This window comes from Vanacampus margaritifer, chromosome 11 (genome assembly GCF_051991255.1).
Source record: "Vanacampus margaritifer isolate UIUO_Vmar chromosome 11, RoL_Vmar_1.0, whole genome shotgun sequence".
Lineage (NCBI taxonomy): Eukaryota > Metazoa > Chordata > Actinopteri > Syngnathiformes > Syngnathidae > Vanacampus > Vanacampus margaritifer.
Genome location: NC_135442.1, coordinates 18019102 through 18042612, shown reverse-complemented (window position 1 = coordinate 18042612; position 23511 = coordinate 18019102). Strand labels below are relative to the sequence as shown.

The following is a 23511-nucleotide window of genomic DNA, read 5'->3' as shown; positions in this document are numbered from 1 at the left end:
GACGCGTGCGCGTTGGCAAAAAAAAAAGGTCCGGCCTTTGCCCCCCCATACTCCCGCGATTGGTTCCGCCCTCTGTATTGTGATTACGTAATCCTATATTCTGTCATATAATTGGACAGAAGAGCTGTCATTCAAAAAAGGCGAGAAAAGGGAAGTTCGGTCCCGACCTGGCAACCATTTTGTAGTTTTTGCGATTGGGGGACAGATACGCAGTGACGTAATTATTAACAACTCTATAAGAATTGTCCAAAAACCCAGTGTGCATTTTATTTGAAAGTTTACTTGTCTTTATACTACAAATTATACGCATGAAATGTTGAATTTCAATTACAATAGCTATCGCGTGGAGTGAATCACACAAACGTCTAACAAAATAACCACAAGGTACATTAACCACAATTCACCAGGGTTTGATGTGACGTCAGACGTGACGGCTTCCTTTAAATTTGGAATTGTGGCTTTTGGGAAACTTTCGGCTCTGTTATTTTATGACATGGCAGCTGTAAGTACTAGTTATATACAAAATACATAAGTTCGCTTGGTTGTCAAGTTATATTGATATTCCTGAAACCTAAGCGATACTGTGTTCAAAGTACTGTATTTTGGAAATATAAGCAGCCCCCCTCTCCCTCCCGTTGAATGTCAAAAGTAGTCCAAGTGACAACGGACTTGAAGGCAACTGAGGATCCAAAATGGCGAAGCACAACAAGGGTAAGCAAGGCGTTAAGCTAATTTCGCGTTTTTTTCGGACATTCCACATGAACATAAAATGCTTTTGAGTGAAACGTCATCTGATCATCTTGCATCCTATAACTTTCAGCACACTGGCTTTAGAGTACGGTTACGCAGTATTGGCTAACTTTTTAACCGCATCTGGTTAGGATGCTAACAAATTTAGACACCAAAACTTTTCATTTTAATTGAATAATGACGTGAAACACATACTACACTATGCTATTTTGAATTGCGGTGATGTTTGAATTTAAGTGTTAACGTCACCGTCTGTTGTCAAGTCACGCTACAAACAGCCTTTAGGACATTTGTGTCGTGCTAGCGTTACTCTCAGGTTGGTTCATCCACGAAATCTAGTCATTGATGTATTATGTCATGTTTTGTACATGTTCACATATGTAGATCTGGAAGAGGAGCTCTACGACAAGGTCGTCGATCTGACCGAGTACGCCAAACGGCAGCGATGGTGGAATCGCATGTTTGGCAAGACGTCCGGCCCATTGGCAGAGAAATACTCCGTGGCCACACAGATAGCAATAGGAGGAGTCAGCGGATGGTAAACAATACATTATTATGTGTGGGATTTTTGTGTGTGTGTGTTTTTTTTTTTTTTGTTGTAATGTGTCTAATGGGGGCGGGGACAAACTTATGAAGGCAACATTTGCAGTGGGATACTTGACTCATTGAGTCATTTTCAACAGTAAGACGATAATAGTTTGTCTATAGTTAATGTGATAACTTAATTATTTTTCTTTAACAATAAACACCTATAAAAACAAATGTTGCCACTTGCTGTCGAATGAAGATGATATCACATGTGCTGAGGAAACTGGTAACGACCAATCATGACTCATTTTACTGACCAAGCCCAGGAAACAGGTGAGCCGTGATTGCCTATTACCCATTTCATCAGCACAGGTGATGTGATTTTCAGTCGACAGCAAATGGGAAAATGTGCTTTTAAAGGTATTAATTATACAGTACATGGAAAATAATCAAGTTATCAAATTAATTCTGGACAAAATATTACGTTTTTACTACTAAAAATGGCTCATTGAGTCAACTATCCCTTTAACACCTCACTCTCCAACTCCATCACACAGAACTGAGCACAAACACCGTAATTATGCGATGATGATGCTTGACTTCAACCGTGAAAAGACACTTTTCTCCCAGTCACAAGTATAGACATCTTGTTAATATAGTGTTTTCAGCAACTAGCTCCGCCGTAGCAAGACTTTGAGAGCTCAAACTTTTCTTTGCAAATGTTATTTACGGTAAATTAGTCCATCAGTGACTCCGTCCCACACAGTGAATAGCGGCCACTACGTCATCCTTTCTATTCCCCGTGATGCTTTTAAACTGGCTGCATTTGGAGTAAGGATGTTAGAAAAAATAGATTCGGCAATATATCACAATATCACAGCGCGCAATCCTTGAATCGATTCGATATGCGGCCGAATCGATTTTTAAACATCAATTTTTTATGGGAATATTCAACAAAACGTCTTACTTGGGGTTAAGATTCACACATTAAGTATGGAAGAATGTTATATTAATGGAACATTAAGCCTTAATATTTTATTTCAGTGCTGTTCAAACATGCAACAGACTGCAACCTGTTTGTTAAATGCAGTGACTCAGTTATAAGCCTGAATTTTTAGATAAATAAATACATTTTCATACAAATCTTACAGTGTACAAGTTTACTGATTAGTATTTTCTAAATTTGAGTTTAAAAAAAAATCGCAATAATCAATTTATAGATTCATATCAGGATTAATTGAATCGTCATATGAATCGAATCGCCAGGTACTAGGCAATTCACACCCCTAATTTGGAGGCTCGCAGACAGTAGACCCGTTTTCTCACAACGACCACACGAGTGGAGTCAGGCGACCCATTGACCTACATGACAATTGTGATAATTTTATCAAACAAATTGCCATTTAAATAAATGTGCCTGTAATCTGATTACATGTTTTTTCTGTAACTGTTGTAGTTGTGCGCGTATATCCACCTCATGGATATATGGGCATGGATCAATTTGTTGCACTTGGATTCTGTTTTCTCAGGTAGCAAATGAACTGTAATTGTGACAGGAATGATGACACGTGTCAATAAAGGGTAAACGCTGGGACGGGGTGTGATGTAACACTCAACAGTTGCAGTTTCCGCCCCTGTTGTTGAAATTAACTGTAACAGTTATTGTTACAAGTCATGCCAGCAACTTTATTTTGAAACTGTCAGTCTTCCTGTCCAGCTCAATGTGTTCTGTGCTAGTTTGCCATTTGACGGATGTGTCGTCCGGCAACAATAGAAAATAGGTCTGTCCGAGCGGCGGCCTCCGTCACGACGCAGCTACTCCACAGTTGATCCGCAACGCACACACAGCTGGTGTAATCCCGGGGTTAGGGAAGTGGTGTCCAAACTCGGTTCTCAAGGTTCAGATTCCTGCAGGTTTTGGATGTTTCTCTTCTCCAACACACCTGAAGCTCATCAGCAAGCTTTGCATAAGCCTGATAACGATCCTGTTCATTAGAACAGGAAAACATCCAAAGCCTGCAGGATTCCGGCCCTCGAGGACCGAGTTTGGACACTGCATGAGGGCATACAGACTGATTGGAAATGGAAGAAAAAGCAGTACAAGAAGCTAGGCTACATTTGCTTATTTTTCAAACACTTTCCATTTTTATTGTGACTGGTTTGGGAGATACGTTTTACACTCGATACAACCGGTCGAGTTGTGTCCAGGCTACTTCCGTCAGCCACCAAGTCCTTGAGTTGACCACGTATCAAGCAGTTGCCATCTCAAATATTGACCCAAGTTCTAACATTGATTGTCACCCCATCCATTTCCTGAGCAAATTGGTGATGAAAAATCACTCTTAGCCCCACACCAAAGGGTAATGAATTCCTCAGGATAATCTTAATTATCCGATTATCTGGCCTTTGCTGACTTTGATCGGAAAGGGATAATCAGACTCACGTTATCCCCAATTATCGGTATCCGCGTACGCCCTTTAACTAATGACCTGTGCTTCATGTCAGGTGTGCAGGCTACCTCTTCCAGAAAGTTGGCAAAGTCGCTGCCACCGCTGTGGGTGGAGGACTTCTTTTGTTACAGGTATTTATTCACTCGCTGTTCAATAATTGTGCCATTGATGAGAATAATATGGAACACGTTTTCTGGCTCGTCTGCCTTCTAGATAGCAAACAATAGTGGCTACATCCAAGTGGATTGGAAGAGAGTCGAAAAGGATGTGAACAAAGCCAAGAAGCAGATCAAGAAGAACACCGACAAAGCAGGTCCAGAGCTGAACACGTTAGTTGAGAGGGTGAGTTCCAAACATCAGCTTTATAACATGTCTTGCTCATTAATGCGGTTCACTTGCTTAACTGATGGCGCAATCTTACGCCCAATCATACTCATTTCATGCTAAGCTTGAGGTTTGTATTGCATAACAGTGTTAACAACAGGACATATTGACAGTATTTTCTCAACAAATCTGAAATAGATGTCTACTTTTTGTCACTGTTAGGATGTCATTAGTCAAATGGGGAGTTTGCAATTTTGAAACTGCTAGTACGATTTAATGACATCTCACTTCACTTAGTGTGGTGCTGAGGGTTGTACTCAGCGTATAGTACTCAAAAAATCATGTACCTGTCACTCTTAAGTCCACAGAGTTTGTGAAGAAAAACATTGTGGTTACAAGCGGCTTCGTCGGAGGCTTCCTGCTCGGCCTGGCGTCCTAAGCGCAGACGAATGGCTGAACACTCCGAAAAGTTTTGACACATCGGGAAAAGGGATACGCTGTTGCTCGGTGGATGATCAATGCGCTGACGGCATGTTTCCAGTTATCCTGTAGTTGTCTTCTTTGTATAGGATGAACCCCTTTTCCTCGATGTAAAGATGCTGTACCGCCACTTTAAGAAGCACTATTATTATGGGTGAATATGCTCAGTTCTTGTACTAGGCCAAAAGATTGCACTTGTATTACAGCAGGGGTGTCTAAACATAATCATGTGTTTAAAATAAAGTAATAAAAAAAAGCCATGGAGCCTCACTTTGGACACTCCTGAAAATCGGATACTAAAGGGGGGAAACCTATCACAATGTTGCAACATTTTATTTATTGTTACCACCACTGAAAGGTTCTCATTGTTGTAATGCATTGTGTCCATCAAAAGTCAATGAATCATAGTTGAAGTGAATTTTCATGCTGATTGGTTTGGAATAATTTTTGCCCTGCATTTTTTTATGCTTTTTAAATGAGCAATAAGTTACTGCTTAATATATCACAGACTGCTCATAATAATGTATGTTTGATGAACAAATTAAAGTACATTTGAACATTAGGTTAATTGTGTTGTGTGGTTTATTGTTTAGACAAAACTAGTTCAGACAAACGTAGATAGTCCTGTTTATTGGCGCCTGCTATTGGAAACCTACACAAGTAACCTTAGTTACCGTCAACACTGGATGATACGAAGGGGCCACCTGCAAGCACGTTTTGTCATAGCCTACATAGCACATTCCCGTCATGGCGTTACCATTTCTACCCGGAAATTCTAATATACACGTAAGTACTGTGACGTTTATGTAATAGGTAGCTTTATATACATAACCTATGTGTGTACATACAATACTTGTAACTTTGGAATTTATATGAGTTAAGCTCGCCAGACAGTCGAAATTTGCATTTGGGTTGATATCTTCTGGTGCATGAGTTAACCATTAAGTAATAAATTCCTTTACGTAATTTACAAGCTTACAGAACGCAGGGGGAGATCCGTCCTGGTTCGCTTCCGCAACAATCCAGTACGTCTCACTGCAAAAAGAAAAAAATATATATATATATATCAAAAGTTTGAATGTCTCAACCGAAAACCAGCGTTCAATGTTTCCCGTCCCAGTGAATGAGTGTGTCCAATATGTACAGTATATGTTAATAATGATACAATAACAAAAGAGTTAAAACTTAAAAAAAATAAAAATGGTATCTAAATTGGTGTTTGAAAACAGTTCATAAAGATGAACTGCAACTGTTTTGTTTTTAAAAGATAAATACAAATGGCAGTACATTTGTATTTAACAAATGTACTGTCTTGGTTGTAACATGCAAAGTTTGAACATTTAATTCAGTGATTCTTTAATCTACCACGAGAGGGAGCCAGTTCCATTAGTGGAACTTGTTCCGCACCTTACTCATCACTGACCTAAAAAATGTACTGCAATTCATGTCACTATATGTAAAACAGGGTTCAATAATTTGAAGATATTTTGAATGAAGATAGATGTCCAATTGTTTAACTCATTCACTGCCATTGATGGCTATAAACGTCAAAAATTCATTTGAACTATTTCTATTAGTTTAACATTTTTTTCCACTTTTGTTAACAAGAGTATGAAAACCTAGATTTTTTTTATTGTACATTATGAACATGAAATTTGTGATTATTCGCGAGTTAACTAGTAAAGTCATGCGATTAATTACAATTAAAAAATGTAATCGCCTCTTGCCCCTAACTTTTAATAATCTTTTTTTTATATATGAATTTATGGCAGTGAATGAATTAATATGTCTGTACTTTTTGCAAAACTTGTTCTCTAACAAGGAGCTGAACGTCAAAATTCACAACTAGTGTTTGATACATAAACCGACCTGTACATTTCCTGGTTCCGTTAGAATTTGTGTTTAAAACAGTTCACTTCATCATGCTGTTTACATTTTGACATCATGCAACCAAGACGACACAAACATCTGATCAACTTTACCATTGCGAGGCATTAAATCGGATGTTCTCAGAGGTAAGTGGCCCGTGAGGTACGGAGAGACTGGAGATGGCTCCGAAATTTAGGCATAGACGTGGATGTCCTTGGATGTGTATTCATCAAAACAATGAGAACGTGTCAGCTTGTTACTTTATCTCAATGGTGTAATTCACCTGTCATCTCACCTACATTCTGTCCTTTGTGTTCCAGCTGCTGAAAGAAAAATTCCACAAATCACAGCATTTCGACTACTCGAGCGGAGTGCCTCTGCTGGCCGGAATCGAGAAGCCGGGCATCGGTGGTGAGCTGTTGCTGGGACAACGGATCAAACCAAAATCTTCAGTCTATCCCAGAGCAGCAACCGGTGGTTTGCCGTCATGGGTTGCCTTTGACAAACAGGTATGGCACCTCCATTTACATCACAAATTCAATTCACGGTTCCTATTGATACATTTCCAGTCGTTTCCACTGTGCAGGCGCTGTGTTTTGAGGCGTACTTTCAGGAAACTGTGCCAGATGCTCCCAACAGAATCCGGAAGTGTAAAATCTACTTCTACCTGGAAGATGATACCATACAGGTGGTTGAGCCAGAGTATAAAAACAGCGGAATCCCTCAAGGTGAACCCATTTTGCTTGCATGTCAGTATGTGTTGTAGACAGGGGTTGAACTTTTTGGACCTAATTCCAAAAGACAAACAACACTGCTTATTTCTAAAAGAACACTTTAGCTGCAGTGGAGCGTGATGGTGGCAACATTATGCTTTGGACTGTTTTTCTTCAGCTAACACGGATGGAATTATGAACAGTTCAAAATAGCAGGCAGCGTTAGCATCAAAGCTTCAGGCTTCTGCTTGAAAATGCCAGGAAAAGCCTACTTGAACATCTGAAATTTCAAGGTTTAAATGGTGGCAGGTGTGTGCTGATTCTCATTTAAGATGAATTTGAATGCGATTGGTTAATTGTAAACACAGCCACATCCCCAAATAGAACAAGGTGTGCACACTTTTGCAACCACATTTCAGTTTATCAATCAATTCAGTTTTGCAAGTCTGATAATATTTGAATCATCAGTGCTTTCATGTTGGCAGGTACTCTGATCCGTCGCCAACGCATCCCATTGCCACCACCCAGGCAGGAGCAGTTCTACAACGTGTTCCACTTTAACCTCAACCAGCAGGTGGCGCTGTTCGGCCACGCGTTCACGGTGACCAACTGTGACCAGTTCACAAGGAACTTTCTCGCTAAATGTGGGATGATACTCAATGACCCCGTTGCTGTGCCCGAAGACCCTTACCGTAGCCTCCGGGAAAAGGTTGCATTCTTTACTATTATTATTATTATTATTTTATTTTTTTGTTAATTTATATCATTAGATTTGAATAGTGGGTAATTGAGATGGAAACACTGTTTTCCCAGATGGAGAAAAGCTTGAGTCCATTGCGGCCGTACGAGAGACGAGACACTCTTAAACAGTTCTTGGACCACGACTGTAAAGTTCTGCGCTTCTTCTGCTTCTGGGACGACACTCAGGCCATGTACGGCGATCTCCGAGAGCTCGTGTTGCACTACTTCTTGGCCGACGACACAATCGAGATCAGGGAAGTCATCCCGCCAAATTCCGGTAGAGTCACAGCATCCAAATTCCTCCGTCGCAGCAAACTACCCAAGGTGAGGAGGGTTGTAAAAATGCCTTGTAAGAAATACAAAATACGCCCACCTTTCAGTGGCATCACAATGACGCGAAGCCTAGAAAAATAAACAGACTGAGCACTGACTAAAACGTGTTTTTACGTCCGCTGATCGGGATGCGTCTCATTCTCATTTGGCGTATTTTTGCAAGACTTTGTGTCATAAAGGATGTGCTGAATATGAGGAAGCACTCGGCGAAAGGTGGGCTTCGTCATCGATGGGAATTGCCGATTAACGTTTGTGCCCAGTTCTGGACACCACCAAACACAAATGTCCCCGGCCAGTGCCATTACGTCATGAACTTCGCTGAGCATTATTATATTACGATCAGAAGCTAATGCTGATTTTTAGCTAATGCTAATCTGTGCTAACACTGAAGCCCTACGTTTTGACTTTGGCAAGATTGTGCTTCTGCGGCTGCATTTAAATGGTTATGTCCTGCTCGGTCCAAATTAGCTGGCAGTTATTGGCTGAGAAACTCTGTGTGGGCGTGGTTATTATGTAAATTACCCTTCTCTTTTATAACTGCGCAGACACACAATTTTTGTCAAAGCTCCAGTTCTGGTGCTATGTTTATCGTCACATTTTTCAAGAAGAATGTTCCTTCACTGCCATTGATCACGGCTACAGACGTCAAAAATTCATTTGAACTATTTCTAGTAGTTTCACATTTTTATTTTTAGAGTATGAAAACCTAGAAAAAATGTTTTGTACATTTAGAACAGATATATGATTTGTGATTAATCTTGAGTTAACTAGTGAAGTCATGTCATGAATTACAATAAAAAAAAGAAAGAATCGCCTGATGCCCCTAATAAAAAAAATAAAAGGAAAGATTATTAAAAATTAGGGGCGTCAGACGATTAATTTTTTAAATTGTAATTAATCGCATGACTTCAATAGTAAACACAATTAATCACACATTTTTGAAACTAATAGAAACAGTTAAAATGATTTTTTGACGTCAATAGCCGTCAATGGCAGTGAATGAGTTAATTATTATTATTATTATTATAACCATAATTATTATTATTATAGCCATTATATTGTATTGAGCAGCCAAGACAAAGACACACATGATGTATCTCTATGTCACAATCACAATTGTTTACGGTTAAGTAAGCATTGATAGGAAGAAGGGGAAAAAAAGCATTGATAGCTAATTTAATTAGAACAAATGCTCATTTCTCCACAGGTGGTCAAGGATAGATGCAGCCACTAGTACACTTTCAATCACTTAATTAAACAAACGGTAACAAAACAAACTCAAGCAAATTCATTGAAGAGCAATAACAGCCAGGCAAAACTCTCACAATGTTCCTCCTTCTGGTTGGCTGACTTCTTCCCGTCATTGTCGACCTCATTCACTCTGACAGCCGCACTCCCCTCCAGCATTTTTGGCTCCACCAGCCGAGTGCCTAATTCAACTTGAAAGACAGCCAGGCCTCCGTCATGTGTGTGCACTTTCAGTCCAAAGGTTGACCAGGATCAGCCAGCCAATGAAAAGGCAGCAACACATCCTTGTTATCTTAATCCATACCGTGCCCCCCGCCCCAACCAAAAGCATATAATTGTTCTGCCTCTCACTACTGTAGCTTTAGTCACTGCATAGATGTGAGCGGAACATGGCGTCAAAGTTTGATGATTATTTTCTGCTTGCAGCTTTGATTATGTTATTATGTCTCCACAGCATGCTTCAAACCTATCGAATCTACCTGGTGAGGTGACCAACCGCACCGTGCTTAATGTGCTGGCCTCCACCAGACAAGGAGACCGTTTCATACTGGACAGCCTCAAAGTACATCATCATTCCATTTGGCTTTATTTGTCCTTATTGTTAACTTGAATAACATAATTACAATAACATATGCTCAGCCGATGTTTACATCCTCCTGCAGACAGGAGCCATCCAAGAGGAGTTTTATAAGGATTGTGATTTGACAGTGGGCGGCGAGTTGAACGTGTGGGGCAGGAAAGTGATTATCGCCGACTGTGACGACTTCACTAAAGACTACTATCGCTCCAAGTATGGTATAGGTAACCGAAAGCAGCGTCCTTTTTCATTCATTCACATCTGTCTGTTATTTCTGACTTCTTCTATTCTTGTAATGTCAACATTTACCCACTTGGGGGCAGTAAGCGTTAGCACATGCATGTCAACACTTTTCCTCAATGAGCTATTGCACATATGGTGTTATATTCTGGCTCCCCTCAGTTGATATATTAGTAATTCTCCACAATAGACCAATGACAGAGCCCAGAGCAAGAACTTTATGTAATACCTTTTGCAACACGGCCCATGGGGTCTTTCTTAAGTGCGTATTATATATATATATATATATATATATATTACTCTATGACAATAGGATATTATAATGATATAATATTAGATCTTGTATTTTTTTCTTTTTTTCAATGAGTAGCCATCAAGGTTATTTTAGTTAACTAAAAATAATGAAAAAACAAAAACAAAAATTCACAAAAACAATTTTGTTAACGAAATAAAATAAAAACGGAAATGCTTTTTTTAAAAAAACGAAAACTAACTGAAACTACATTTTATGTTTACAAAACTAAATATTAGTATTTGGTAATCAATTTAATGCATAAGCCTTTGGGATGACTTATTTTGATATTAACCGGAATAAGGACGTTTGAAAGTGTGTCACCAAAAAGTGACGTCATCTAGCAGCAGCCAATAGAAAAGCACCTTCAGATGACGTTGCTCCCATGGTGTTTTTTTAAATATTGGGCACAAGTAATACACACTTAAAAAAAATAAAATACAATTAAACTAATACTGAAACTAACTAAAACTAAGCATTTATGAAATAATTAAAACGAATCAAAACTAAAAGAACCACCCTGAAAACTAATTAAAATTAAAAATTCCAAAACTTTAACAACCCTGGTAGCCATAAGACCTGTTATTTTTATTTTTTTAAATCATGCAGTTGTCTGGCACACGTGAGAATAGATAACCCTATAAATATGGCAACATTTATTTCTATTCATGTTATTTAGTTCTTTATACGGTACTTTGAATACATCCATCCACATACAGTATCATTTAATTTGTACAAATAGGACAGTTTGTCATATTTTCAATGCTTTTCAAATCACTCTAAATGTGAATTAATTTGATTTGACTGCACGGTAGACTCGACTAATTTTTCAGAGATTCACTCGGCAAAATGAATCTAATAGAGCCGTAATGGAAGATCCTGCATTAAGCAGTGTTTGCTTTTCACAGTGAAGGTGGAGAAGGCAGGACATTTACTATAATTATCTGATTGTGGGAAAAGTATCGCTGTGTAGAAGCACGCACAGTTGTATAAAGATGCTGTATAGGCAAAATTATTATTATTTTTTTAAATCCCCTCATTTACAAAACAAAATGCCGTATTTTCTGTTATAGCTGTGAACTCTGCGTAAAAGAGACATGATTATGACTATTGACAGGACGGTGTTTGTGTTTATACTGACCAGCGAGCAAGAAAAGGGTAAAAAGCGCCACTGTCAGACAGACATGAGAACCTCCTGTGGTGATGCTTCTCTCAGCTGCCATCTATGAGGGCATGGGAGGGGGGCGGGCGGACGGGTGGGCGTGACCGCAACAGGCAAGCTGCCCCCAGCAGGAGTAACCCAAGCTGGGATAAGATGAGTCTGCTACCCTGGGCACAATGTCGGGGCTCTGCTGCATTAGTCACAGTAGTAAAGCAGACAGGGCGGTGATGGAAGTTGCTGTCTGACACGTAGCAGTCTCAGGTCGTTGCGGGTTTAACGTCCGCAGAGGATGCCGTGCTCCCTCACGGATGGATTACCTCTGATCATTTCAGCGTTCCTCCCAGGGTTTGTCTTCTTTTAAATGTTTTCTCCTCCCCCCTCCACCACAGAGGACTTCAGCCCGGTGCAGTACAAATCTCCCATAGCCTCCAAGCCCCCCAGGCTTGTACCTCCTTATAATGGCTTTGGCTCAGAGGAGGACTCGCTAAGCTCCTGCCAGCGCCTGCTGCCCAAACCCCCACAGAAAGATCTCAATAAATTCATGGAATATGACAGGTTGGATCACATTACACACCAACATTTGGCAACCACATATTCATTTTAGCTGTCTGACATTGCTGGACTTTGCCCATTTTGTGAATATGGCGCAAATCAGAAAAAAATTATTTTGAAGTGTTTTTTTTTTTTTATTCTCTCACAGATGTGGCCTTGAGAGTAATGTGCTCAAGTTTTATGCCAAGATGGTGACCACCAGTCAAGTGGATAGCGACAGGGAGTTCATCATCTCCTTCTATCTGAGTGACGACACCATCAGCGTGTTTGAGCGCTCGCAGAAGAACTCAGGTTCGGACCGTGAGCCAAAACATGCAAACTGACAGTGAACATTCGAATTTGGCTTGGGTTGAGTTTTTGCCAGGCTGTAGCTTCAGAGCGTTTTCTCCTTCCTGGTCCTTTAGGTGTGCTGGGTGGTATGTTTCTGGCGCGGGGTCGTGTCAAGAAGCCGGGCCAGGAGTTATTTAAAAGCGAGCCCTCCGTGTACTTCACCGCCCAAGATTCGTATGTAGGAGCGACCCTCTGCCTTAACAACAGGCTATTCCAGCTACTGGATGCTGATGAGTACACTTTGAACTACTTGGAGCAACATGCTGAGCAGGTTCGGGAGGAATATTTAAATAATGGCAGCTGAGTCATTTAGTTAATGCCACATTTTGTGTAACTGTCTAAAGTTTCCCAAAGCCAATGTTGGCACCATCCTGGCTACACTACGGTCAATTCCAGAGGAGAAGCAGCGTGAGATCAGGAACTTTCTGACCCTTAACGATCCTACCAACACCGGATTTGTCACCTTTGAGTCGTTCAGGTAATATCTTATTTGTAAGAGTCACTTTTACACTGGGTGCAAAATTTCTATGTCTGATTGGTTGCAATGTCATAATTAATTAATTGATTAACTAATCAGATCCGCAAAATAAGACAATTACAATTACAGAAAACGCAATCAAGGTTTTTCAGCTTTTTTTTAGCGTTTGTTATTATTTTCCCCCAATGCATCTCAGTGGGCCACAATTATATGCAAATTTTGGCTATTTGTGGGCCTAGCACCAAATCTCTTTTTCAAAAAATGTTTGCTAGGCCTAAAAACAAAATAAAAAATATATAAATAAAATTATGAGGACAAGAAAAGAAAAATATGTCACTAGCATAAAGTATAAACTAGCACAATGAGCATTAAGACTATAAAATATTTTTCTATTTACAAAATTTTCTACAAATTTTCTATTTTTTTCTATTATAAATAGATAAGTAAAACTATAAAACAGAGAGAAAATTTGATTATTTCAGCAGAAGTTGTTTTTAGAAGAATGAAAAATTATAGTTATTTGTGAGAATAAAGTAGTATTTTTTTTTTTTAGGGAAGGAATTCCAAAAATTCAGAGAGAAAAAACAAGTTGTAAAATTACAATTATTATTTGTTGTTGATTTCCTTCACACCTCTAACATTTGGAAAATCTGCCATTTGGAAACATGTTTGAACAGAAAGGGTCTTCCTGCTCTTATCTGATATATATTGTAATGTCTCATTACGTTTTCCATATGGTGAATCTGTGGAATGATGTAACCTCCACTAGAAATTGAGAAAAGCAATTTTTCTGTTTGACTATCTGGCAGGGGCCTGCTGATGGGAACGGAGTGCGGTCTGAGCGAGCATGAGGTTTTGGTGCTGGGCCGATCTTTCTCCAAGCACCAGCAGCCTGAAGTGGACATTGGTCTGATGCTGGCTGTGGCCCAGGATGTCCTCAAGAAAAAGGACTTCGACCAGATCCCAGACATGACCCGAGCTTTTGAACAGCACGACCTCACCAAGTAGGGAGAAACTCATATTTTGGGAATAATGTTAAACAAAATCATATAGATTTGCATCAAACAGCAAACAGACAGAATCAATGGCTAGTTGGGGTGGGTAGTGCATTTGGTACCTGGGCCTTCAGAAGGGACTAAACTGACTTAATATCAACTGATCGTGTTGATTCGCAATTATAGAAACCATCAAAAAAAATACAGTATAATGACGAAAGTAATCTGGAACAGTTCCGAATATTCATTAAATTGTTAAATACATCACACTCACCAGAGATGCTGATTATATGTATTGAGTCTGCACTCAATTGAATTGGTTAAACAAAGAGTTTGATTACTCGTATAGTTTAGGGCAGATAGTTTGAATTAATAAAGAAAGCACAACAACAAAAAATGTTTAGGGCAGATTAGGTTGCCATGGCAACACATACAGGCTGAAATCTGATTGGACAAAAAAAAAAAATCTAACAAACATTTACACACAGAGAAATGCTCCAACATGAGGAGAACTGAGTGTTGGGAATATATATTATGGAACAAATATTAGAATTTAGGTTGTAAATGTAGGTCTGTGCTTCTGATATTGTGGACCGGCCACCTCTGGTAAGTTGCAGCAAAACACAGTACACTCCATTTTGCCTCAATTGCTTCAAGATGCGATTAATTAGCAATCAATTCCAAGACCATTCCACGAAATTCATAACCATTCATTCATCGATGTCAAGCCGTAGTTCCTACTACTGCATCATCGTTAAGATGTTTTCATGCCAAGTTGTGCACTCCCCTTGTTTCTCATGGCTGTAGCTCATCGCAGACTCACCCAGGTATTTAAAAGCCTGGGATGCGTCGGTAACGCGTCAGCCTCTTGGCCTGCGTCTTTGAACAGAGCGCACAAGCACTGTTTTGCGAGTCCTCGGTGAGCACCCCAGCATCTCGCTCCGAAATCGCTTAGTGTGAACGAGGCATAAAATACACAGATAATGGATTAACAAGCAAACGAACACATGCGCACACACATGTAGGCGTCACACGAGGCATCAATCGTGTAGTCAGTGGCCCCCAAATCTCTGAGCAAGCATTAGTTCCAGCTTTGGGAGTGGAGCATTGGAACCAGATGGACTCTAAAGACAAGAAATGGCATGTAGTGGGGAAGAACACACACGCGCGCACGCACACACAGACACAAACTTGCAATCTCTGTGTCACCTTCCTCGTTTCCTATCCTCCCTTTTAGTGGACTAAATCACTAGATGTCAATCTTTACATAAAAAAAGATTTCCACCCTCTCTCAACATAAAAATGAACTTCACTAAAAATAAACACAAAGTATATATAATAAATTAAGTTAAATTTCACCCCCCCCCCCCCAGAAAAAAAAGTACAGTTTCTAATTTTTTTTGTGTGCAAGTTGTCAATGCAAAGTAATAAGAATTTTTGAGGGGGAATAATTTTCATTTTATTATGAGAATTCATTTTAATATGAGAATAGTTCTGTTATACGAGAATTCTATATAATGTTACAACAGTGTTTCTTAATCTTGTGGAAGGTACTGAACGCCACCAGTTTACTATGCATACTCAGAGAACCCTTCTTTCCTGAAAAATAAAATGTGGTTAAAAAACAACAACAGAGTTTAGGCCTACTGGTGAAGAAAATGAACAGAGAGAGTAACCCTTTAATTGAATCTGGCTCTCTTCACCTTGAATTCAAAATTAAGATTAAACCCAGGGACAGTAGAAAGAATGAAAATAGCAGAGGCCCCAGAATTTAAATCTGTGGAACACCATGAATGGACATAGTCAGTATGAAGGGAAAACAATAATAAAATAAATCACACGACGTACCTTCACAACAGCCACAAGTCGACTACTGAGTGCACCAAATTCCTTGCAGCACAAGCCAAGCAATGGAGTGTGAATGTGTAATCACCTGCAGTCAATGATGGCCAAGCGGGGCTCATCATCACAAATCATTTGAGTCGGGTGTGTGTCTTAACCTCCACCAACCTCACCCTGATACTGACTCATTGGGTTAGGGTATAAAAAAAGGGGAAGTTAACCAAAAATGTGTTCTATGCCCCAATAGTCTAAATACGGTATTCTGAGCAACTGTAATGTCATATTCAGTCGACAGCAAGTGGCAAAATGGCCGCCCCCTGAGATGGATAAAAACGGCTGGATTTTGCTGCATAACTCTTATTCCACAAATGTAATATTAATCACAATGTTATGTTTAGACTAGTGAGATCACATATATTATTGTGAAGAAATGTTTAAGGTTGACTTCCCCTTTAAGTTGAAAATTGTTTGAAAAAAAATGGCAATTTACACCAAAAAAGTTCCAAGTTATCATTATACAGTAAGATGATTTTTTTTTCTAATTTTACAAGAAAAGTCGTATTTTGTGGGGAATTATTTTATTATTAGAATAGTTGTATTCATCCAAGAACTCCTTTTAATATGACAAGGATTATTTTTGTTTTCTAGAAGATAAGTCGAAAATGTCAAATTAAGATATGAAAAAGATTTTTTGGGCAAAAATTTAAATTTATAAGAAAAAACTAAACAAAACGAAAAATACCCTAAACTGATTTTTTTTAAAGAGAGAAAAAAGTAACACGCAAAAAGCAAGAAAATTAATTTTAGTCATATTCTACGTCAACCTGATATTTGAGAGATTTTATATCTATATTTTTTATTTAAAAAATAATATATATATGTATATATATATATATATATATATATATATATATATATATATATATATATATATATATATATATATATATATATATATATATATATATATATATATTATTTTATGTATATACATACATACATATATATACACATATACAGTATATATATCATAAAGTTCCATCCATCCATCCATCCATTTTCTTGACCGCTTTTCCTCACAAGGGTCGCGGGGGTGCTGGAGCCTATCCCAGCTGGCTTCGGGCAGTAGGCAGGGTACACCCTGAACTGGTTGCCAGCCAATCACAGGGCACACAGAGACAAACAACCATACTCACAATCACACCTATGGACAATTTGGAGTGTTCAATTAACCTGCCATGCATGTCTTTGGAATGTGGGAGGAAACCGGAGTACCCGGTGAAAACCCACGCAAGCACGGGGAGAACATGCAAACTCCACCCAGGAAGGACGAAGCCCGGACTCGATCTCACGTCCTCAGCACTGGGAGGCGGACGTGCTAACCGTGCTGCCTATCATCATATCATATCATAAAGTTAAGAGAATAAAATTCAAGTCTTATTTTTTTCTAAGCAAAACATAACTGAAGTAAAATGAGGAGTAAATAAGTTACGAGCAGAAATTTGAAATGAACAATGACAAGGTCAAACAGCCGTGTTTGTTCATACTGTATGTGTGTGTTGAGAGCCTGGCAGGTGTTGATTGTACTTTAAGGCTCTAATGAAATGGTATGGCAGGAATGGGACTCTGGATTTTGTGGTATCAGTGAGTGTGAAACAACTGGCAGTTCAGGACAAGCACCTCTAACTCCATATACACCATACGACACGAGTTTAAGTGGACTTTTTTTTTTTAACAATGTTTTTTGCTTGTATGCTAATAGTCAGATATATGGAGTGTCTGCCCACCCATCACACTTGAAATGACACACCCAAGTAAAGTTTTTGTTTATTGCCTATTTCCAAAATATGTCTGGAAGTAACCATTCTGAATGTCTACTATTACTACTACTCCATGAAAGTACTATCATGTCAAAGAAAAAAGGTAAGAAGAGCTGCAATGTTATCACAGATTGGCTAAACGCATTGTCAGGTTTAGCCCCCAATAACTGGCACATACTTGAATGTTTCACTTACATAGCAGTGTGGAGGCATTTTTGTTTACAAGTGCAATTTGACAACTGGTGATGAAGTGCTGTCTCCACAAGTGAAAATACACTGCATCTTTTTAGGTTGCTGTAATATTAATGCTAGAGGTATTTTTGACAAAAGCGGAAAGTCACAGAACATGTGGAATCTGGTTTAAATAGCAAAAAAAAGTATTATGTCTCCTTTAGGTTACTTGGAAGGATTGTAAAGTGCTATAGATATTGATTGCTCTGCAAATCGTTTTCCTTTGCTTCTTTAGAACAGGACGCACGTCTATCAAAGAGGCGACAACTATCTGCAGAACCTTCCAGCTCCCACTGCCTGACAACCTGCTCACATGTCTGCTCCGCAAGTATGAACTGTCTATGTTAAGGTGGGATTGATTTGATGCAGTTTCTCAGATGCCATTTGTACCTTTTGCTGTGTGTGCACGTGTGATGTCAAGGTTTGCAGATGGGGGCCAGATAGACTACCATGCCTTCCTGGCTGGCATTAACTGGCTGGAGCATCCTGCTCCCCCGGTGATGCCCGACGACATCCTAAAAGTAAGGCAAAGCATGCAATCAAATACATTTAATTGTCGGATTGAAACGGGTCAACAAAGTATAAACAAAATATTTTTGGAGATATTTTTTTTCTTCTGTTACACTATTTTGTTTTTTTCCTGTCTTCACCAGTTTGAAGTGAATCTCCGGCATGATGCCAGCGGAGTGAAAAACATCAATTACTCTTCCCTGGTGCAGCAAGCGTTCCCTGGCGTCTCCAACGCGGTTGACCCGGAGAGCGCAGCATCAGCGTAGATGAGTGCACTAAATAACACACGCACACGTGAGTGTGGGAAATTAACATCCAATCTGTGTGGTTTTGACATCACACTTGAAAACGGAACCACATTTCAGGTCAAGGTGGGTTACGTAATGGCTGCAGGTATTATGCTGTAGCTTCCAGCACTGAGTTGAATTTATACAAGAGAGAATTGGCTACAACAGAGGAGCGCTGCTGTCAACTCACAGCTGTGGAAACAACAGGTACTGATGAGACACTCACATTCAGTCCAATTGACATGAGACAATTTTATGTTATTTTTGTAATGTCTCTAAATCTGTGGTTCTCAAACTCTGTGAACCGTAGCTTGGGAGTTCATAATGTTGGGCCAATTAAAAGCTCTTTTATGGTTGTGACCTTTCAATCATCTAACATCCATGAATAATGATTTTATTTATTATTATTATTATTATGTTTCTTTTTAGTTTTTAGAATAGGCATAGTGTTACAAGAAAATTTCCTTTTTTTTCTTGTAAATAACAAAATGTGTATTTTTTTTTTCTTTTTCAAAAATACAGCAGTACCTCAACTTATCAGTAGAATTTGTTGTGGTCAAGCTTGTAACTCAATTTACTAATTAAAAAAAAACGTAGGCAACATTTTAATTCCTGTGGCACTAAGGCGTAAGAAAGTAGAAACCCTGCCACAGTATGGCTTTAGCCCCAGGAGCTAGCTAGCTAGCTCCCTAGCTAGCTCCTATCGCGCTCATTTACCTGCTAGGGAGCTAGCTAGCTAGCATCAATGGCTAAAGCCAAACTGTGGCAGGGTTTTCCTGGACCTGGATTTGCCACCTCTGGTAAATATGGTAGTTATGTTTAATTACTTTTGTTTAGTAATGTTTAATTAATTTTAGGAACGTGAGGGGATTCTTGAAAATAAATCTCTCCACTGTAAGGGTTCCGTAAGAAGTTTAAGAACTCCTGCTTAAACTTTGTGGTGGAAGCACATTTTGTGGAAATTTGATCATTTTTGACCCACTTTGTCATTCATTAAGAATTGTACTTGTGTTGGCAATTGCATTAGCAGTAGGTAGTGTTTTTGCTTGAAGTGTCAATACATGCACAGCACATACTTGTACAAAATGTACATGAAAAGTGTGATTGGGAATAGAAATCAATAATAAAGTGAGTAATGATTACCAACGAGTCCGGGTTTCGGCCTTCCTGGGTGGAGTTTGCATGTTGTCCCCGTGCTTGCGTGGGGTTTCTCCGGGTACTCCGGTTTCCTCCCACATTCCAAAGACATACGTGACAGGTTAATTAAACACTCCAAATTGTCCATAGGTGTGATTGTGAGTGTGGATGGTTGTTCGTCTCTGTGTGTCCTGCGATTGGCTGGCAACCAGTTCAGGGTGTACCCCGCCTACTCCTTGAGGGTTCCCCACCCCCCCAAAAATATAGGGGACTTTTTGATTGAAATAGGAGGGTCACAATTCGAGAACCCATGTGGAAAAATGAAAAATGGCAGTTGGCTGAAAGATGCTTGTACGTATAGTAAGGTGTGAGTTGAATTTCACCTTGGGTGATTATGAGTATAATAAATCAAAATATAAATAAATGTATACACAGCACAAATAGCAAAAATCTGTGCTTAGTTGCTTCCACCTGAAAATGATTATAATTGTCTACACTCTTAAAACCGGTGGGTTAAATGTAACCCAAATTGGGTGAAACGGGACTGAACCAATGCTGGGTTATTTATACCCAGTGCATTGGGTTGAGGATTTGACCCATTACATTACCAGTAGGCCAAAATTTTGATCCAACAAGGGCCCAAAACTATCCATACTGATGAGTTAAAGCTACCACAAAATGGATCATCAGGTAATCAGTATAGCTGTTGTTAAAACTAGCATTTAAATGAATCACACTAGAATCTTCATCATCTTGGGGTGTTATAGAAATTGTAAATAATTGTTATTAGTTCTTTCAGTTCCACAGAAAAATCATGAATCGGTGAGTTTACGAAATGGTAGTAGTGGGGGTTCACATTGCTACATGGCCTAATCAGACCACAAAATGACATCAGCATCAGGTGTGATGTATATTTTAGTCGTTAACGAGCGACGGTTGCTTTCAACCCAACAAAGCGGGAGAAGTGAGTTTGATCAAGTGTTAACGATCACAACCCATGTAGAAGTGGTTTCTATCTGGCAGGAGTGTCATGGAGAGGATGTTAAGTGCTGGATAAGAGGCCTAGCATTTACATAAGGCTGAAGAATCTAATTAGTTGTGATTATGGGGGCTTAGAGCCCACTTCACAAGGTAAGCTTCATGTCTTGAGGTACACATGTGGAAACACGTTTGCAGACAGATTTGAACGTTTCCTCACTTCACTCCAACTTTGGCATTCGCAAATGCACCTAATTGCTGATTGTTTTGTTGAACCTATCCTCAGTTTGTTTCTTCCTCCCACATTCCAAAACCCTGCAATTGGCTAGCGACCATGCCCGGGTAAACCACCACTAGGATAGGCTCTTCTCACCTGCAAGCGGTGTAGAAAATGGATGACTCGTGTAGCCCCAGACCAGGACACTCCCACCACCACGCTTGACTGTAAAGCCACACTCTAAAAACAGTTGGGTCAAAAATAACCCAACTATGGATCAAAAACGGGTCGATCCTCTACTTGGGTCAATTTGACCCAACTTGGAGTCAAGAAATTGGTCTTTTAGTATAAAACAACTCATAAATATAGCTCAGATGCTTTACGTGAGTCAAAAAATTGGGTCAATTTGTATAAAACAACCCAGAAAGTTACGTCAAATTGACCCATTAAGTGGTGAAAGAGGAATAAAATTATTTTGTCCTCTTTGCGTGTTCCAAAAATGAAGATAATTTAATGTAAGAAAAATACACCTTTGCAAAAATGATTTTTAATCAGTCAGAGATCTCTGGACAGATAACATCCTCTAATTCATCACTTAAACAGGTGGGATTCAGAGCGTCAAATGTAGCTCTTCCGCGTGCACAATGGTTTCTTATAGTTAAAAAGACCTCCTCCTTTTCATTTATAGACTAAACATATTCTTGGTACTTTTCCGTGAGCAGATGGCGTAAACAAGGTCAGGTGTGGGTGTTCAAAACAGATTCTGTTCTCAAGGACCAAATGTGTTTTCGCACAAAACGCTGAGAAGGAACTTTTTTAGACTAAATAGTATGTCCCAGTTTAAGGTCAGATTATACCGAAATCAACACCATCTGCTCTGCACAGGACACAAAACATTTTGACAAGGTTAATATAAAGAATTAAAATGTTAATAATGTGTAACAATGGTTAATAAAATAAAAGTAAGTATTAAAAATGTTATAATATCTATCAGTGGATCGGTCCATTTTTTATCCATAATTGGGTTACTTTGGACCCAACTGTTTTTAAGAGTGCAAGACACACTTGTCTTTCTACTCCTCCTCACCTGGTGACCGCCACACACACTTTGACACAATCTGATCCAATTAGGTCTCATCAGACCACAGGACAAGGTTCCAGTAATCCATATCCTTAGTCTTTGTCAGCAAACACCGATAGTCTGACCTCTCACCCCTTCAACTTCCGCAGCAACAAAAGCATCCATTAACCAAAACGATTTGGGTGACGTACTGTAAAACAATGTTAAAATCTTCCCTCATTCATCTCAATTTAAAATTTGTTATTGTTTAATTGTAAATAATAAGAACTTATTAGCAAAATAAGTGATTTAAAATGATTTAATTATGATTATTAATTATGACAATTTATGATTATGATGGCGTAGTCGAGGAAATTAATCATCTTGAAGCCCCGACGTGTGTGTGAAGTATTGCCTGCAGGGCTTGGCTGCTTTATGGGGCTTTATTTTGCCATCACTACATTCTGGTCCCATAAAAACTGATCCGTTTTACTTCCGTTTTTCATAATGTAAAATCAGTACACTAAAAGATTCGCTTCAAACATTGGGGGCACAAACAAGGCGATTCATCCTAACATTATTATTAGCACCGTCCACGGCTTGTATATTTTACAGATGCGCGGCTGCTGTTTTAACAGTCAGGCCGCTGCATTTGTAAGCACCATAGTGGTACGTCGGTTAGAAGTGAGGAGCTCAGTGAAGAGCCAGGAAATTAAAATCATCGCTGTTTGTTAAATGTCATTATAAAAACACGTAAGTACCAATCACTATACGTATAGCACTTTAAAACTGACGTCCTGTTAAGTTTCGTCACGAATAATTATGGTGCTTAAGGGGCAACATAGTGGACGACGTGCTCCTTTTTTAGAAGCGCCACCGCACGTGGAACTACGCAGACGAAAATCACTCGAAAACTAGACATTAAATCAAAGTTAAATTGCATGTTGTAGTCGTTTTGAGCTCTTACCCGACTCAGTAAAGGACGCGTCCTCTCCCCTCTGTCAGTCGCAGTGGACTAATCCTGAGGCGCGCAAGGGGCAGGTTAGAGCTGTCCTAATTGTTTCGCTTTCGTTTTCTAACAAATGAAATAGCCCACCGTACTAGGAGTTTTCGTTTTATAATAAATGCTGAGTGTCGTTAAAGCTTAGTTTCCGTGAGCTAATGTTTTTGACCGTTTATGTTACAAAACACCACTTTGTAACGTGTTCTGAATCTTGCTTTGAACATTATGTTACCCGTTACTATATTTCAAACTAGATTTGTGACAAGTTTGACAACTCACTTGTACCTCGAGCGACAGCAAAACGAGAGACTGGGTGGGGGCGGCTCTGCGTGGAAGGCGTCACATTGCACTCTGGGACTTGTAG

The 23511-nt window shown here is 39.3% G+C and overlaps 2 protein-coding genes across 3 annotated transcripts; both read left to right on the top strand.

Moving 5' to 3' along the window:
* Positions 1–22: 22 nt before the first annotated feature.
* Positions 23–5094, top strand: fundc1 (FUN14 domain containing 1). Of its 2 annotated transcripts, XM_077580540.1 has the most exons (6): positions 23–502; positions 650–711; positions 1135–1288; positions 3784–3859; positions 3942–4070; positions 4414–5094. In XM_077580540.1, the coding sequence occupies exons 2-6, from the start codon at positions 693–695 to the stop codon at positions 4489–4491; spliced, it is 456 nt and encodes a 151-aa protein (XP_077436666.1). In that variant the 5' UTR covers positions 23–502; positions 650–692; the 3' UTR covers positions 4492–5094. The 2 variants fall into 2 exon arrangements, with proteins under 2 accessions (XP_077436666.1, XP_077436665.1); XM_077580539.1 differs by having other exon boundaries at positions 23–711.
* A 1441-nt stretch (positions 5095–6535) lies between these two features.
* efhc2 (EF-hand domain (C-terminal) containing 2) lies at positions 6536–19875 on the top strand. The gene is made up of 15 exons (XM_077580045.1): positions 6536–6547; positions 6722–6910; positions 6988–7129; positions 7600–7823; positions 7928–8179; positions 9891–9998; positions 10099–10237; positions 12097–12262; positions 12408–12550; positions 12664–12860; positions 12934–13067; positions 13877–14071; positions 18191–18283; positions 18377–18476; positions 18609–19875. The coding sequence occupies exons 1-15, from the start codon at positions 6536–6538 to the stop codon at positions 18729–18731; spliced, it is 2217 nt and encodes a 738-aa protein (XP_077436171.1). The 3' UTR covers positions 18732–19875.
* Positions 19876–23511: the final 3636 nt, after the last annotated feature.

Bases quoted from the DNA above. Each gene is read 5' to 3' on its own strand.
- efhc2 (XM_077580045.1), top strand. The intron at 18,284-18,376 runs GTATGAACTGTC...TGTGATGTCAAG, and splicing joins CTCACATGTCTGCTCCGCAA to GTTTGCAGATGGGGGCCAGA. The intron at 18,477-18,608 runs GTAAGGCAAAGC...TGTCTTCACCAG, and splicing joins TGCCCGACGACATCCTAAAA to TTTGAAGTGAATCTCCGGCA.
- fundc1 (XM_077580540.1), top strand. The intron at 1,289-3,783 runs GTAAACAATACA...GCTTCATGTCAG, and splicing joins ATAGGAGGAGTCAGCGGATG to GTGTGCAGGCTACCTCTTCC. The intron at 4,071-4,413 runs GTGAGTTCCAAA...GTCACTCTTAAG, and splicing joins TGAACACGTTAGTTGAGAGG to TCCACAGAGTTTGTGAAGAA.